General features: G+C 46.5%; 2 protein-coding genes across 2 annotated transcripts; one reads left to right on the forward strand and one right to left on the reverse strand.

The window, feature by feature from the left end:
- Positions 1-2,534: 2,534 nt before the first annotated feature.
- Positions 2,535-8,766, forward strand: LOC119326758 (thylakoid lumenal protein TL20.3, chloroplastic-like). Its single transcript, XM_037600374.1, has 6 exons — positions 2,535-2,920; positions 3,018-3,047; positions 5,257-5,363; positions 5,823-5,857; positions 7,642-7,770; positions 8,258-8,766. Exons 1-6 carry the CDS (start codon positions 2,610-2,612, stop codon positions 8,447-8,449), a joined length of 804 nt encoding a protein of 267 aa, XP_037456271.1. The 5' UTR covers positions 2,535-2,609; the 3' UTR covers positions 8,450-8,766.
- A 99-nt stretch (positions 8,767-8,865) lies between these two features.
- LOC119326757 (NAC domain-containing protein 7-like) lies at positions 8,866-12,347 on the reverse strand. Its single transcript, XM_037600373.1, has 4 exons — positions 11,735-12,347; positions 10,350-10,530; positions 9,961-10,232; positions 8,866-9,879 (listed from the first exon to the last, which is right to left on the reverse strand). Exons 2-4 carry the CDS (start codon positions 10,507-10,509, stop codon positions 9,247-9,249), a joined length of 1,065 nt encoding a protein of 354 aa, XP_037456270.1. The 5' UTR covers positions 10,510-10,530; positions 11,735-12,347; the 3' UTR covers positions 8,866-9,246.
- Between the last annotated feature and the right edge of the window lie 2,710 nt (positions 12,348-15,057).

Below are 15,057 nucleotides of genomic sequence, written 5' to 3' on the forward strand. Positions count from 1 at the left end.
CAACAGTGGCATCATGAGCTAGGTCTGTGCGTAGTTTCTATGCATGAGTAGAACACAAGTTGTTGTGGGCGTCGATTTTGTGAATTTACTTGTCACTACTAGTCTTATCTTGATTCGGCGGCATTGTGGGATGAAGCAGCCCGGACCGACCTTACACGTACGCTTACGTGAGACAGGTTCCACCGACTGACATGCACTAGTTGCATAAGGTGGCTAGCGGGTGTCTGTCTCTCCCACTTTAGTCGGATCGGATTCGATGAAAAGGGTCCTTATGAACGGTAAATAACAATTGGCATATCACGTTGTGGTTTTGGCGTAGGTAAGAAACATTCTTGCTAGAAACCTATAGCAGCCACGTAAAAACTTGCAACAACAATTATAGGATGTCTAACTTGTTCTTGCAGCATATGCTGTGTGATTTGATATGGCCAAAAGGATGTGATGAATGATATATATGTGATGTATGAAATTGATCATGTTCTTGTAATAGGAATCATGACTTGCATGTCGATGAGTATGACATGGCGCCCCGAAGATGGAGATCAAAAGGAGCAAAATGATATTGGCCATATCATGTCACTATTTGATTGCATGTGATGTTTATCATGTTTTACATCTTATTTTCTTAGAACGACGGTAGCATAAATAAGATGATCCCTCATAAAATTTCAAGAAAGTGTTCCCCCTAACCATGCACCGTTGCAAAGGTTCGTTGTTTCGAAGCACCACATGATGATCGGGTGTGATAGATTCTAACGTTCGCATACAACGGGTGTAAGCCAGATTTACACACGCAAAACACTTAGGTTGACTTGACGAGCCTAGCATGTACAGACATGGCCTCGGAACACAAGAGACCGAAAGGTCGAACATGAGTCGTATAGGAGATATGATCAACATGAAGATGTTCACCGATGATGACTAGTCTGTCTCACGTGATGATCGGACACGGCCTAGTTGACTCGGATCATGTATCACTTAGATGACTAGAGGGATGTCTATCTGAGTGGGAGTTCATTAAATAATTTGATTAGATGAACTTAATTATCATGAACTTAGTCTAAAATCTTTGCAATATGTCTTGTAGATCAAATGGCCCATGCTAATGTTGCCCCCAACTTCAACACGTTCCTAGAGAAAACCAAGCTGAAAGACGATGGTAGCAACTGTACGGGCTGGGTCCGGAACTTGAGGATCATCCTCATAGCTGCCAAGAAAGCATATGTCCTAGATGCACCGCTAGGTGAAGCACCCGTTTTCCCAGCAACTCAAGACCTTATGAACGCTTGGCAGTCGCGTAGTGATGATTACTCCCTGGTTCATTGCGGCATGCTTTACAGCTTAGAACCGGGGCTCCAAAAGCGTTTTGAGCAGCACGAAGCATATGAGATGTTCCAAGAGCTGAAAATGGTTTTCCAAGCTCATGCCCGGGTCGAGAGATATGAAGTCTCCAACAAGTTCTACAGTTGTAAGATGGAGGAGAATGGTTCTGTCAGCGAGCACATACTCAAAATGTCTGGGTTGCACAACCGCTTGTCTCAGCTGGGAGTTAATCTCCCGGATGACGCGGTCATCGACAAATCCTCCAGTCGCTTCCACCTAGCTACAAGAGCTTTGTGATGAATTTCAATATGCAGGGGATGGTGAAAACCATTCCTGAGGTATATTCGATGCTGAAATCAGTGGAGGTGGAGATCAAAAAGGAACATCAAGTGTTGATGGTCAATAAAACCACTAGTTTCAAGAAAGGCAAGGGTAAGAAGAACTTCAAGAAGGACGGCAAGGGAGTTGCCGCGCCGGGTAAACCAGTTGCCGGGAAGAAGCCAAAGCATGGATCCAAACCTAAGACTGGGTGCTTTTATTGCAAGGGACGAACACTGGAAGCGAAACTGCCCCAAGTACTTAGCGGACAAGAAGGCCGGGGACACCAAAGGTATATGTGATATACATGTTATTGATGTGTACCTTACCAGTACTCGTAGTAGCTCCTGGGTATTTGATACCGGTGCGGTTGCTCATATTTCTAACTCAAAACAGAAGCTGCGGAATGAACGAAGACTAGCGAAGGACGAGGTGACAATGCGCGTAAGCAAAAAATGAAAAGCCCAAAAAAAAGAAAAAAACCAGATAAAACCGAGAAAGAACAAAGAACAAAGTATAGCAAATAAAAAAATGGAAGAAAACCGATGAAGAAAAAAAAATGGAAGAAAAAAAAAGAGAAAAACCCGAAACAATCATTGATTGTTTTTTTTTGTTGTTGGTAGCTTAACAAGCTGTCCGCTTGGTAAAACCCGAAACAATCACAACGACGATTGAACCGACCGACCGAACGCACAACCGAGAAACACGCTACTGGGCCAGTCCATACGTGTGGATGCTTCAGGCGAGGCCCATTAGTCCATAAGTGCAGACGGGCTTTCATTTATAGAAAAATGACAAAATGGGAGTGACAGTGGCCCCAAAACAATACGAGGGCCCAAAAATCTGCGACCACTAGATTTACTCCCCGTACCCCGTGCTCCCCGTCCGATGGCTGTGCCGCCCGTTACGTGTTCGCGCGCGAGCCACCACCCCTCCACTCCCCATCTCACCCTCCTCTCTAATCCGCCATGGCTCTCGCTTCCACCTCCCCTCTTGCCGCCACCGCCGCTCGACCTAAGGCTTCCGCTCCCCTCACGCGCTGTCGTTCAGGCCGCCTACAACGCATCTCCTGCCAGGCGACCACCGACCGCCCCCGCGGCGGCAATGCGTCGAACACGTCGCCGGCGCCGCCGAGGTGGCGCGTAGCGGTCTCTGCAGCTCTCGCGGCCGCCGTAGTCGCAGCGATGCCTGCCCACGCAGATCTGAACAAGTACGAGGCGGATCAGAGGGGCGAGTTTGGCATCGGCTCAGCCGCGCAGTTCGGCAATGCGGACCTCAAGTACCACGCGCCACCTGCATCTTTCCGTCTCTTGTTCGTTCCTGCTCGTTTTACTGCACTGGGTTGCTGATGCTGTCCTCTTCTGTGGTTTTTGCAGAAACACTGTGCATGTTAACGAAAACTTCAGGTTGGTTTCTAGTAAAAATATTTTTTTTAGAAGAACAGGGAGCCTTCCCCGGTTCCATTATATTAATGAAACCAAATTCAGTTCAGATTCAGTTATTACATAAGCTCACTAAGAAGAGCAGTTCAGAAAGAAAAACGATGGCTTTAAGCCAGTACAAAGGTAAATCAACCGGATCACAGGCACTGCTTAGCATCAGATGCAGATCAGCTCATGGGATGCCTTGCGCACTTTCAGTGGCGGTGCAGTCACCGCCTGAGGGGACAAGGCAGCCACCAGTGTTGAGGTTGGGCTCGACATCGATGCAGCTTCTGAGCGCTTCTTGGAGGGGGACGGGAAGCCCACTGCGTCGTCGGAGATCTTCAGCTTGTCCCATGGAGTCACCAACGGGGCTCCAGCGAGCTTCATGATCAGCCACCGATCATCAGTGGTTGTCTCAGATTGGTCGCTAGGTGTGTCGTGAAGGCCTCCAGCCTTTCTGCTGCCCCATCCGAGGACAGGATCACCCAGTTCTTGATGGTTTTTAGAATCAGCCTCATCACCTGTTTAATGGATGTCCACATGGTGTTATTGAAAATCATAGAGTTCCTATATTTCCAAATACACCAAAGTACAACAACATTAGTTGTGTTGAGAGCAGAGTGCTTTTTGTTGGCAATCCAGAGTCTGGCCACTGATTCGAAATCAGTTCCAGTATCCACCCCGAAGTGATTTGAGACCAGAGGCCAGATCTGTCTAGAGACCACACAGTCAAAAAACAAATGCGAGCATGTTTCAGCCTCAGAGCAGAACACACACTCAAGCGGCTTAATAATCTGTCTTTTCCTGAGGTTATCCCTGGTCATTAGCTTGTTGTTGGCAAGGAGCCACAGGAAGACATGGATTTTGGTGGAATTTTTAGCTTCCACACCGAAGGTATAAAGACTGGTTGCACCCCCCTAAAATTAATCACATGGTAAAGTGAGCTAGTGGAGTAAACCCCCCTGTTCTCTAACTGCCAGACAAGGGCATCAGTTTCATTGGTAAGGGTCAGACTACTGGTTATCTCCACTAACTGATACCATTGTTCCATGAGTCTATCATCAAAAGTCCTTCTAAAAGTAAGCCTAAGTTGCGTACCATCCCAAACTTCCCTGACACTATTGGTTTGTTCATTACAAATTGAGTAGATAGGCCAGAATTGCACTGCCAGTGGGGAGGTACCAAACCAGGTGTCTTCCCAAAACCTAACTTTTTCACCCGACCCAACTTTCCACCTATAACCAAGTTTTAGTGCTTGGATAATGGTTTTCAGCCCCTTCCAGAATCTGGAGGCACTGGGGGATAGGTTAGGAGCAAAAATATTAATCTTACCAGACATGTACTTGTGATCAAAGATCATTTTCCATGGTTTTCCTTCACTCTCATAGTATCTCTTCACCCAGGAACCTAGTAAACACAAGTTGACATCTTGGAGGTTTGGGATTCCCAAGCCTCCAAATTCTTTCTTCATACACACCATTTTCCAGTTGGCAAGATGAAGTTTCCTATGGCCTTCAAAATCATTCCACAAACAGTTAAATTTATCTGTATAAGTTAGTATTCGTAGATGCCTCTATGTCAAGTTCTGCTGCTTACAGGTAGTACATACTTGTGCACCCCAAATATGACATTCTTGTTTTTTTTAGATACTGTATTCTATAAAATGGTATTTCAAGCTATCTAGCTCAATCTTATATCGCCATGCTTGTGTTGTCGGTGGAAAGTCACATTCTTTAGACCTTTGAGCCTAGGTGGATGATGCATTCTGAAACATTGGTGATTGGTTTGTCCGTCTTGCCAATTCGTCTGTCCTTCTTGTATATGTTAAGATCTCTCTGTATAAAGTTTGCTTATAATGGAGGAAGGGCGGTCCTAATGTTCAACCAAATTAACTGTAAGTCTGCATCAAAATACAAATGGTGTGCATTTACATGCATGTTCGAGAAAAACAATATAATCTGCAGCAATAAGCTGTGTTTAGTGGAACAATGTAGCTGTTATTGTGATGCTTATCTTAACTTTTTTTGTCAGCATGGTTAACTGAAATAATACTCCCTCCGTTCAAAAATAAATGTCGTGGTTTTAGTTCTAATTTGAACTGAAACCATGACACTTATTTTGGAACAGAGGGAGTAGTAGATTTTTCTATTCATCATTTTGCCTTTACCTAAGACATTAGTTATTAATGTAGGCGGGCGAACTTCACATCTGCTGATATGAGGGAATCAGATTTTAGTGGTTCCACATTCAATGGTGCCTATATGGAAAAGGCTGTTGCTTTCAGAGCAAATTTCACAGGCAAGAGTAGTAACACCTTTTCATCTCTTGGAGATGTTAGCCGTCCTCGCAAATGCTATGATACCTGATGTGTGCAATGTCCTCAGTCCACATAATTAATTACCTTCCTTTAGTCATCAGTGGTCCTCTGATGTGCCTTATCTGGGAGACCACTACAATAGAGATATTTTACATCACTCTAGCTACTACACTTACAAGCAACTCCACTATTTCTTCTGAGTATAAACTCAGCGAAGGAATCTAACTACGAAGTTCATTGTCTTTTTTTGGTTCCAAGTTGAATCACTATGGTACTAACAAAGCTTTAGCTACTGGCAGTGGAAAGTTATAGTAGAATTCTCTGTGACTTTTACCCTAGTGGTTTTGACTGCAATCAATATTGGCACGTGGTACTTAAATCTTCTCATATGGATATTCATGAAATGATTTTTACTATACTGCTGTTTTGGTTTCGTGCAGGTGCAGATTTGAGTGACACTTTAATGGATCGCATGGTAAAACCAGAATGGTTTCTTTACCTTGATCATGCTTGTTTTAATTCATGTAACCATACATGTAGCGCATACTGTCATGTTCCTGTAGACTGTATGTGTTTATGTGTTCTGCAGAAATAAATTGCTATGCCAACCTTAATATTTCGATCAATGTATTCTATTTTCTTTAGTAATGAACTACTATGATGATAACACTGCTTAATAATTTAAGGCAAGACAAGATGTCATAGTAAGAACCCAATTTGTTGGTGCCAGCTCTATACTATTGACTTGTTCTGTTTGTGTCATTCATGCATGAAAATTTAACAGCACAGAAATATCTAATTATCTGAATGATGAAATAGAACAGAAGACTGAAATAAATGTTACTCCCTCCGATCCAAAAGAAGTCTCGCAGTTTTGAACTTGTTCAGTTCAAAACTGCGACACTTTTTATGGATCGGAGGTTTCCCAACCATTTCCTGTTCAAAATAAAGAAATATAGAAGACTGATGAAATGGGAACTTTTGTATCGGAAACTACAACTGGTTGATGATGTAGTTGCTAACTAAGAAAGTCAATGTGATCATATGTCTTTTCCGCTTCTATATATATGTATGAGGTGCTCTGGAGCATGCTGCTTTGCCATCTCTTCAGTTCTCATGTGTTGTCTTTTTTATCTGTCTGCATTTCTTGGTTATGATATTCAAGTGTATACGAGTGTCTTGAGAGTCTAGTAATGAATAGTCAGACGAGTCCAGCCGTAAACTTCTAAGGTTTTAACATTAACAATCAGGAGAGTTAATGTGTAACGAAGGTTCAAATTCTTGACATGGTTCATCTCCAAAATAAGATTCTTACAGCAGAAATCCTACACTGATCAGGATGGCCAAAATAACCCAATTTGTCCTTGCTATGTTCAGTAGCCATAGTCAAGCATAGACATCAATCCTCATTGACTGGTTTTTGCTAGAAAACTATGGAAAAATGTTCTTGGGTAGCCTCTGTAATAGCAATTTGAACATCGAGTTCTCATCCACTGAATGCTTGGAAATATGCTCTAGGAAAATGCGGAACAAGCAATAAAATAGTTTCAAATTGCATTATCTTACTCTTGATTAAATAAGCTCACGGGGAGAAACCTTCAAACATTGATCACCAAGAAAGTGACTTAAACTCCTTCGCCTTTCTCATAAAGCAGGATGCCAACCACTGACACAGAGCATTCAACAGTCCAAAGTTGCTGTTAAGGCGTTAGCCTCTTGTCGAGTGGACTACAGTGATTGTTCTCTTGTGCTGCTGCCTGGCATCAGTATATTTTAATTTTATCTCTTTGTACATAAAAATGCCGTTTCCAATGTTAATGATTATGCATTTATCCTGCCAATATTTTCAAGAACAAAAAATAGTTTCACACAAGAGTGGACACTTTATCTCCTGTTGCACATTGCCCAGTGGATTCATATTGATCTAGATGCTTTTACAAAATAAGGAGTAAGCGTGCCATTGTATTCATTTGTGCATGTGCAGAATTTGTCCTTGGGATTGTGAAAAAAAAGAGTAGTGAAGCATATATTTTGGCCAGAGCAGTCAGAGATTCTTATGTGCTTCTAGTGCTATGTATGCATGCATATGCATCGTCAGACTCGCAAATGTGAAGTCAAGTTCAGTGATCCATTCACTGATGATGGCTACTGGAGCCTTTGATCCTGTTTTGATTGCAATAGGGATAGTTGTCTAAATAAATAATTCCATGGCAGATTTACCTTTAAGCAAAGTTTTGAACATTGAATTATTATGGACAGGTTCTCAATGAAGCTAATCTCACAAATGCTGTGCTTTCACGGACCGTCCTTACACGTAGTGATCTCGGTGGAGCAACCATTGAAGGTGCTGACTTCAGTGATGCTGTTATTGACCTACCACAGAAACTGGTACATATTTTGCTTTGACCCCAGTATTATCGCATAATTCTGCCATGTAGGTTTATGATCTTAAACAACATTTGTAAATTTCATGATTCCATGATACAGTTTAGCACTTCAATTTTTTCAGATGCATCTTTCCTTTCGTTCCTGCTTTCAAGTGTTACAATCATTTATGCTTTACGAATTCTTACTATTGGATTGGTGTGTCTAGTTTGTAAGAGCTGGCCCATAAACTGTGAACAAAAGCTGCACTTTGTAGAAAGAAGAAAATAAATAAATTGTTCTCATGTCCACTGAGTAATAAAGTCAATTCTGAATGCACTATTCGAATATATTGTTCCGTATTTAGAATCTCCATCAAACCATGATATACCAAAGGATCACCCTACTCTGGTGATCTTCAGGGTCCATCTTCAATGTTTTCGTGACTTGTCTTTCTATAGCTATAGGCACACAAATAGAAAATGCCGATTCTGATAATTCTCCACTGTAGGCTTTGTGCAAATATGCAAGCGGGACCAATCCTGTAACTGGAGTCAGCACCCGGAAAAGCCTTGGATGTGGCAACAGTCGCCGGAACGCATATGGGAGCCCTTCCTCCCCTCTTTTAAGTGCCCCGCCACCTAAACTTCTGGACCGTGATGGTTTCTGTGATGAAGCTAGTGGTTTGTGTGATGCGAAGTGAACGAGGATTGATCCGGTATACGGTAAAAGTTGAGCACTAATGTTGTATATATATGGAAAATTTGAAGATTGGGTGAAAGATAAAGCAGAATGGATCAGAAATTCAGAGAATCCAGCCGTTCCATCTTCTTTTCTCCATGTTGTGACATTATTGCGACGGAATCAGTTAAACTAGGGAATCTTCCGGAAAGAGGTAAACTGGGGAATGTAGATAAAGTATTGTCACTGAATAAATATTTGATACCTTGTGTAAACTATGTACATGTATCATGACATATTATACACACCTGTCACTAAAAAAAAGTGCCTATTGCTTCATTCTCAAGTGCATCCTAGCTATCTTACCAGAGGAGTATTTTTTTTTGTCAATAAATAAACTTTCCATTCCATTTGAATGAATTGGGAGATACATGATACATATATAGAGTTGATAAAACATTGTCGGTGCATCGGCAGTGACCTTAGCTGCCGTTTTGTGTGATGGACTGCACAAAATAGATGTCCATCAACAGCTTGACTATTTTCACAAAATGGTCAAGTCAGTCACGGAAGCCCCTTGGCCTCAGCTTTCGGCTACCTTATTAGCATCAGGTCCAGAGACCTGATACCAAATACTAATAGATACTACTACATAACCACTTCGGTTACATATTTATTATTGTATATATATGTGTGTGTGCATATATATACCATGATAAATCATGGCATACAATGGCCGGCTATATTTGTACACTATATCAGATCTGGATTGTATAAATTGTGTAGGGTGTCCAATGGAGTTGTGCTTGCTTGTGCATGCTATTTCCACAGATGAGCCGAGCCTCCGCCGGAGCCGCCGGCAGACGTTGAAGCGTAGTCCAAGGCCTGATCATGCTTGTTCTCAACCTGGAACACCTGCATAGCCGGATTGGGGTGAGTGGCCTGCTCCTTGGGATTGGTACCGTCATGACTGAACAGCTGAGACGCGACGAACTTGTCGAGGAGCCTCCAGTCCGTGGCCGACGAGTCACCGGTGTAAAGTGCATGGTCCATCGGCGGTTGATGCGCTGCGAACCTGGAGGCTCCGTCGTGCGCAAGGGGGTGGTTGCTGATTGACGATGGTACGCTGCTGCTGCTGCCGTGGCCAATGTAGGCTGTAGGCTTGGGGCTCTCCAGAAGAGGAAGCTGTTGCATGAAGGCCTCCTGCGGCAGGAGGTGATGGTACTCCAGCTCTGGCTTGCAGTGGTACAGATGCTGCTGCTGCTGCGGCTGGCTGTGGTACGCCGCCAAGTTCTGGTGCTGGTACCCGAGCTGCCTCGGCGAGTCGAGATCCGGCATGAACCCACCGCCAGCGCCATGGTCGTCGAACCAGCAAGGCGAGTTCATATCTGCCATCCTCCGCACCGTTGCGACTCGCTTCTTGAACACCCGGCAGACCACCCATCCTTCCTCCTGAAGGATCAAACCAGCAATATCCATGGTTAGCAAGTGAAATGCATACAGGTAAGGATGGAGCGATGAATAATTACATACGGGCGTGGCTCCGTTCTCGTTGGTCTCGAGGCGGTACTCATGCATGATCCAGTCCGACTTCTGGCCGTTGGGCGCACGGCCCTTGTAGAAGACGAGCGTCTTCCTCATCCCGACGAGGCAGTTGTTGGTGTAGATGGGTTTGTCCCTCCCCGTCGCCTTCCAGAACCCCGCGCTCGTCGCCCTGTTGGTGCGGGTGCCCGTTGGGTACTTCTTGTCCTTGTGGCTGAAGAAGTACCAGTCGTTCTGCTCCTCCATACCGATCTTGCACTTGTCTGCTTTGACAAAAAAATTCCATTAATTGGCGCACGGTCGATCGACCGATGACTTCGGTTTGTGTCAATGCATGTTTGCATGGGCTGACAAACATATGCTGATTATTAGTTAGTTACCTTGGAGATCCCATGGCTCGATTTTGTACAAATCAACGTCCTTTATGACGTCCAGGTCAATCTTCTTTGATGCCACCTTCTTCCTCAAGTAATAATCAACGAGCTCCTCGTCAGTAGGATGAAACCGGAAACCCGGTGGAACATGGGAGAAAGTGTCCATTTTATTCCGCTATCGGTGTGACTACATCACAAAGAAAATAAAACAGTAATAAGATTAAATTGCACATACAAGATCTTCCGAATTAATAATATACTAGTATAAGAGTGCCTGTTAAATACACTGCTTTCTCACAAATTTTCAAGCAGGAAGCTCAACCTAGGGCGCATGGTATATCAAAACAAAACAAAATAAACAAAAATGAGATGTTTCAGTTGTAGTCCCTCACAAAACAAAACAAATGTTCTTTTTAGTTAGCTTCTTATGTATTTCCTTGTGAAAAATGTTGCTTTGTACCCAAGCTTGGTAGATGGGCACACTATCTGTATATTTCGTTTACAACTGGATGAGAAGCTTTTGTTCCATTTCAATGGGATTGATGATATTTCAGGAAAAAGCAAGCAATCATGACAGTAGATAAAAAGTGTCATACTTTCATCACATACACGATAACTTGATTAATTCAATGTCTTGCCAGATTACTTTTGTGTCAAGGAAGCTAAGATTTGTGAACACACACATGTACGTATGGAACTTTCAGCTTACTCGCAAAAAAAAAGTATGGAACTTTCAGGCCAAAGATATGGTAGATGATCGAGCTAGCGTATGAACACTATATGATGCTTCGAACAATATTTGTACGGTATGACACGGATGTAATATGGAAACACAAAAAAAAGGCTAAACAAGATATACAATATCCATTTTGGCACTGAAAATCTTAAGTCTCCTTCCCAGCTGGTGAGGATTTCTTTTTATATGAAACTAACAAAGGTACTACATAAAATAACAAGTATTTTCAGCGGACAATGAAATTAAACCCCTTCACAGAACAAGAACGACATGTACGAGGGGAGGGGGGGGGGGGTCTATAGAGAAGCAACAAAATAAAAATAAAATGTACAGGTGGACTGGATATACAGTTTATAACAGGTTGGAAATAAGTGCATCCTAGCTGAATCCATGTGTGGGACTAATTAGGATCAACCGAATGTGTTCTACTCGAGCGAAGACTCCGTATGTATGCGGCACTACCATCGGTCCACAATAAGTCAATATAACAAGCGCCAATGATACAGAAACACTAATTTGGAAATCTGCAACTGATGAGAACATGTAGAGGAGATAATCAATAATGCAAGGAGGGTACTGCATGAATGCATGTTAATTAATTAGAAAACCATGCAAGCCGGTTGAGAGAGAGAGAGAGAGAGAGAGAGGATCTTACATATTGCACTAGAGGAAGAACAGAAGCCTGATCAGCGGCAGCGCAGGCCCCAACCTATCAGAGCACGGTCTTTGCAGTTCCTTCGTGTAGTAGCGCCTAGCAGAGAACCAACTTAATCAGTTGGCAATCTCTTTCACGTACTCTCGGTCGATCCCAAGAGAGAGAAAGAGCAGCCGCTCTTTACCCAATGAGTGCCACAAGCGCCCGAATTTATACACAGGCCGCACCGCCCTCGCGTACACAGCACAGGGCGCGCAAGAGAAGGCAGCTAGATAAGAAGAATATATAGAAGATATAGGGTCTATAGCTCCTCTTACCACACCAACTCGTAGCTAGCTAGCTATAGGCAGCTTGGGCTTGATCACGCAGTTGAAGCTATATAGGCACGCACGCCCCCGGGCTGGCTGTGTCGTCTCGCTTTCGCCGGGGAGGAGGGGGAGAGGGACACGCACGGATGGGACACCGACCGGCGGAAAGTCCGGATGGATTGCGGGCAAAGTCTGGCTAAAATCCGGGGAGCCCTGGATCTCCTGGTGCCCTTTCCCAATTGGCCACCCCGCGCCCGCGCCTTTCTCCACCGTAACCGCCACCACCTCCACCCGCCACCAACAGCGACCGCCCGCTACGGCCTACGGCGCCGCCCGTCCGAGGCTGGCTTGGCGCCCTCGCCCGGCTCTCTCGCTCGTGCTGGCGTGTATGTGTCTCTCTCAGTCAGTCTCAGATGTGGCCGGCCGGAGAGGATGGAGGAGAGGTGGAGGGGGTGGAGTGGAGTGAAATGTAACGGGGGCTACGGGGTTGCCTCCCATATATATGGTGGCGTTCTAGAGGGCCGGCCCACTGCCAGTCACTGGAATTGTAAATGGGAGCTGGAGTCAGGAACACTACAACTGTCTCTCACTAGCTACAACTAATCTTTCTCTCTCTCTCTCTCTCTGAAATGTCACATGCACCAAATAGAGCACGTAGCATAGCAGCAGTCCCAGGGTGGAGGCGTGGAGCTTATTTCAAATCACTCAAATTAGAGCATGCTTGGATACGTTTTAGTCCCATGACTAAAAGTAGTGGGACTAAAACTTGCTAGTCTCACCCATGCTTGGATTCAAATACTAAAGAGACTAAAATCTAGTTATTGAGCATTTATTATCCTCCAAACCCTCCAATCCAGAACTAAGAAGAGGAATTAAATGAGGAGAGAGAAAGCTAATACATATTTTAGTAGGTTTCCCATGACTAAAAGATTTTAGCCTCAAGACTACTCCTCTCTTTAGTCAGGGGTACTTGGAACTTTAGCCTCTAAAAGAGACTATTTTTAGTTAGACTAAAAATAGTCCCTTATATCCAAGCACCCTCTTAATCTACGGATCGAAGAGGGGACATGCAGTCATGCACTATGAGTATGCAGAAGAATTAATTAATTACTTTGGTTGGTCCCACACAGTCGTTTCCATGTCGATGGTCGCTCTCTGGATGACCCACTTCGCAACCGACCTAGGTAGTATAATTTGATGGCGACCCTCCTCCAAATGGAAATCCAGTGTCATGAAAGCCAAATATCATATCCCCTGTCCACAGTCAAATCAAGTTAGGAGTAACTAGTGCATGTGAAAGCTGCATGCATGATCACAAGAGATGGCCGGTGATGAGCTCGGGAGCTAAACCCCTTCCCCATGGTTTGTCCCCCAAGTCAGATGGCTCCTCCTTCCTTTCTCCCTCCTCTCCCTTCCCCTCCTCCTCCTCGCCTCGGCAGATCTGCTCCCCGCCCTTCCCCGGTAGCCGGCGTCCGGTCGCCCTCACCTTCATGCGTAGCTCCCCTCCCCCTATCCTCTCCTGTTTCCCCGCAGGTGGATCTCTCCCCTTCTCTCTCTTCGCTGCCGGTTCTTGGATCTCGTTTTTGGGCGCTGCTGTCGGATGAGGAGGATTCGCGGTCTCTACCTTCCTCCCCCGGTGGTGCGGTGACCTGCTCTGGGGAGGTGGGGGTCACCTGCGCCGCCCCTCGCCCTCGTAAGTTTGCCCCCGGGGGTCGGGGCCGGCAGTTGGGGGTGCCTCCGTCGGCCGACGGCTGGCTCCGGGTCTCGCGACGTCGGCGTAGATCTGGTAAACTTGCGTTCGCGTCCCCTGCGCCTGGTGTCTTGGGTCGTGCTCCTGATGGGGAGCTTGGAGGCTCTCCATCTCCCTTTCCGTCTCCGGCGGCGGGGGCTCCGTCGCCGGCGGCGGCGGCGGTGGGGCTGCTGGTCGCTACGTGTACCCTAGATCCAGATCCCTGTGTAGTGGCCGCCGGTTCGCGGGCCTTCTCCCCGTGTGGGCCTGCTGGGCATGTTGGGGCGGTGCTGGCTAGTGGGCCCCCCCTCCCCCCTCCCTCTCTTCGGTTATCGATTTCCCCCCGCTTGTTTCTCTTGGCCCAGTTGGGTCCCCCGCCCGGTTACCGGCTCCCCGTCCCTCTCCGGCCCATTTGGCGAGTCGGGCCCAGGGGGCACGGCTCGCTTGGGCTATATGTGGATCCCTCGCGGCTCGGTATCCCTCCTGCTAGGGTTTCCTGCTTCTGCCGCCGACTTGCGCCGCTATTGTCTTCCCATCCGTCGCATCATCAGATCCCCCCCACCTCCACCCCTCCTTCTTCCTTTTGCTGCGGTGATCTCCATGGACAAGTCTAGGGGTTCCTCTTGCGAGGCGCTTTCTGGTAGCAAGCGGCGCCGCGAGGACTCCCCCGCCTCCGCGTTGGATTTGGAGCTTGAGGCCTCGCTACGCTCCAGGCTGGAGTCGGAGCATGCGGCACGTGAGCAGGCGGCTCGTGCCCACGAGGCCTGGGCTTCGGGTCCGGAGCGGGAGCAGCACCCAGTGAAGGAGGGGGTGACTGGATCTGGCCTGCAGGGCTCTGGGTCTGGTCCCTCTCCTTCCCCGGTGTTGGATCCGTGGGAGGCGGCGGTGGCTTCTGGCGGTGGGGTGTCTTCGTCCTCGGCTTCCCTCCCGGCTCCGGGTGTTGGGCGTGGCCCGTCGGCCCCGTCCCGGCCCCTACCTCCCCCTCCTCCTCGCTCTTTTGGGGCCGGACCTGGCTTTCGTCCGCCGCCTCGATCCTTCGCGGGGCCGGCGCGTCGGCCGCCTGGTCCGGCTCCTGGGGATGGGATCCTTCCTCCTCCCCCGTCGCAACAACAATCCCGCCCCTCCTCCTCCTCCCACAGCAACCCCTCAGCGCTTACTTGCTTCGCTTGCCACATACCGGGCCACTTTCAGTCTCGATGCACCAATCCACCATTCTGCTTGATTTGTCGCTCTGATGGTCACCTCACGGTTAACTGCATGGATAGGCAGAAACCTCCTGCGGTCAT

The sequence above is a fragment of the Triticum dicoccoides genome, chromosome 6B, assembly GCF_002162155.2.
Source record: "Triticum dicoccoides isolate Atlit2015 ecotype Zavitan chromosome 6B, WEW_v2.0, whole genome shotgun sequence".
NCBI lineage: Eukaryota > Viridiplantae > Streptophyta > Magnoliopsida > Poales > Poaceae > Triticum > Triticum dicoccoides.

Coding starts and splice junctions, on each gene's coding strand:
- LOC119326758 (XM_037600374.1), top strand. CDS start 2,610: ATGGCTCTCGCTTCCACCTCCCCTCTTGCCGCCACCGCCGCTCGACCT. Junction 3,048..5,256: donor CATGTTAACGAAAACTTCAG/GTTGGTTTCTAG, acceptor TTATTAATGTAG/GCGGGCGAACTTCACATCTG. Junction 5,858..7,641: donor ACACTTTAATGGATCGCATG/GTAAAACCAGAA, acceptor TATTATGGACAG/GTTCTCAATGAAGCTAATCT.
- LOC119326757 (XM_037600373.1), bottom strand. CDS start 10,509: ATGGACACTTTCTCCCATGTTCCACCGGGTTTCCGGTTTCATCCTACT. Junction 10,233..10,349: donor CGAGCCATGGGATCTCCAAG/GTAACTAACTAA, acceptor TTGTCAAAGCAG/ACAAGTGCAAGATCGGTATG. Junction 9,880..9,960: donor ACGAGAACGGAGCCACGCCC/GTATGTAATTAT, acceptor TTGATCCTTCAG/GAGGAAGGATGGGTGGTCTG.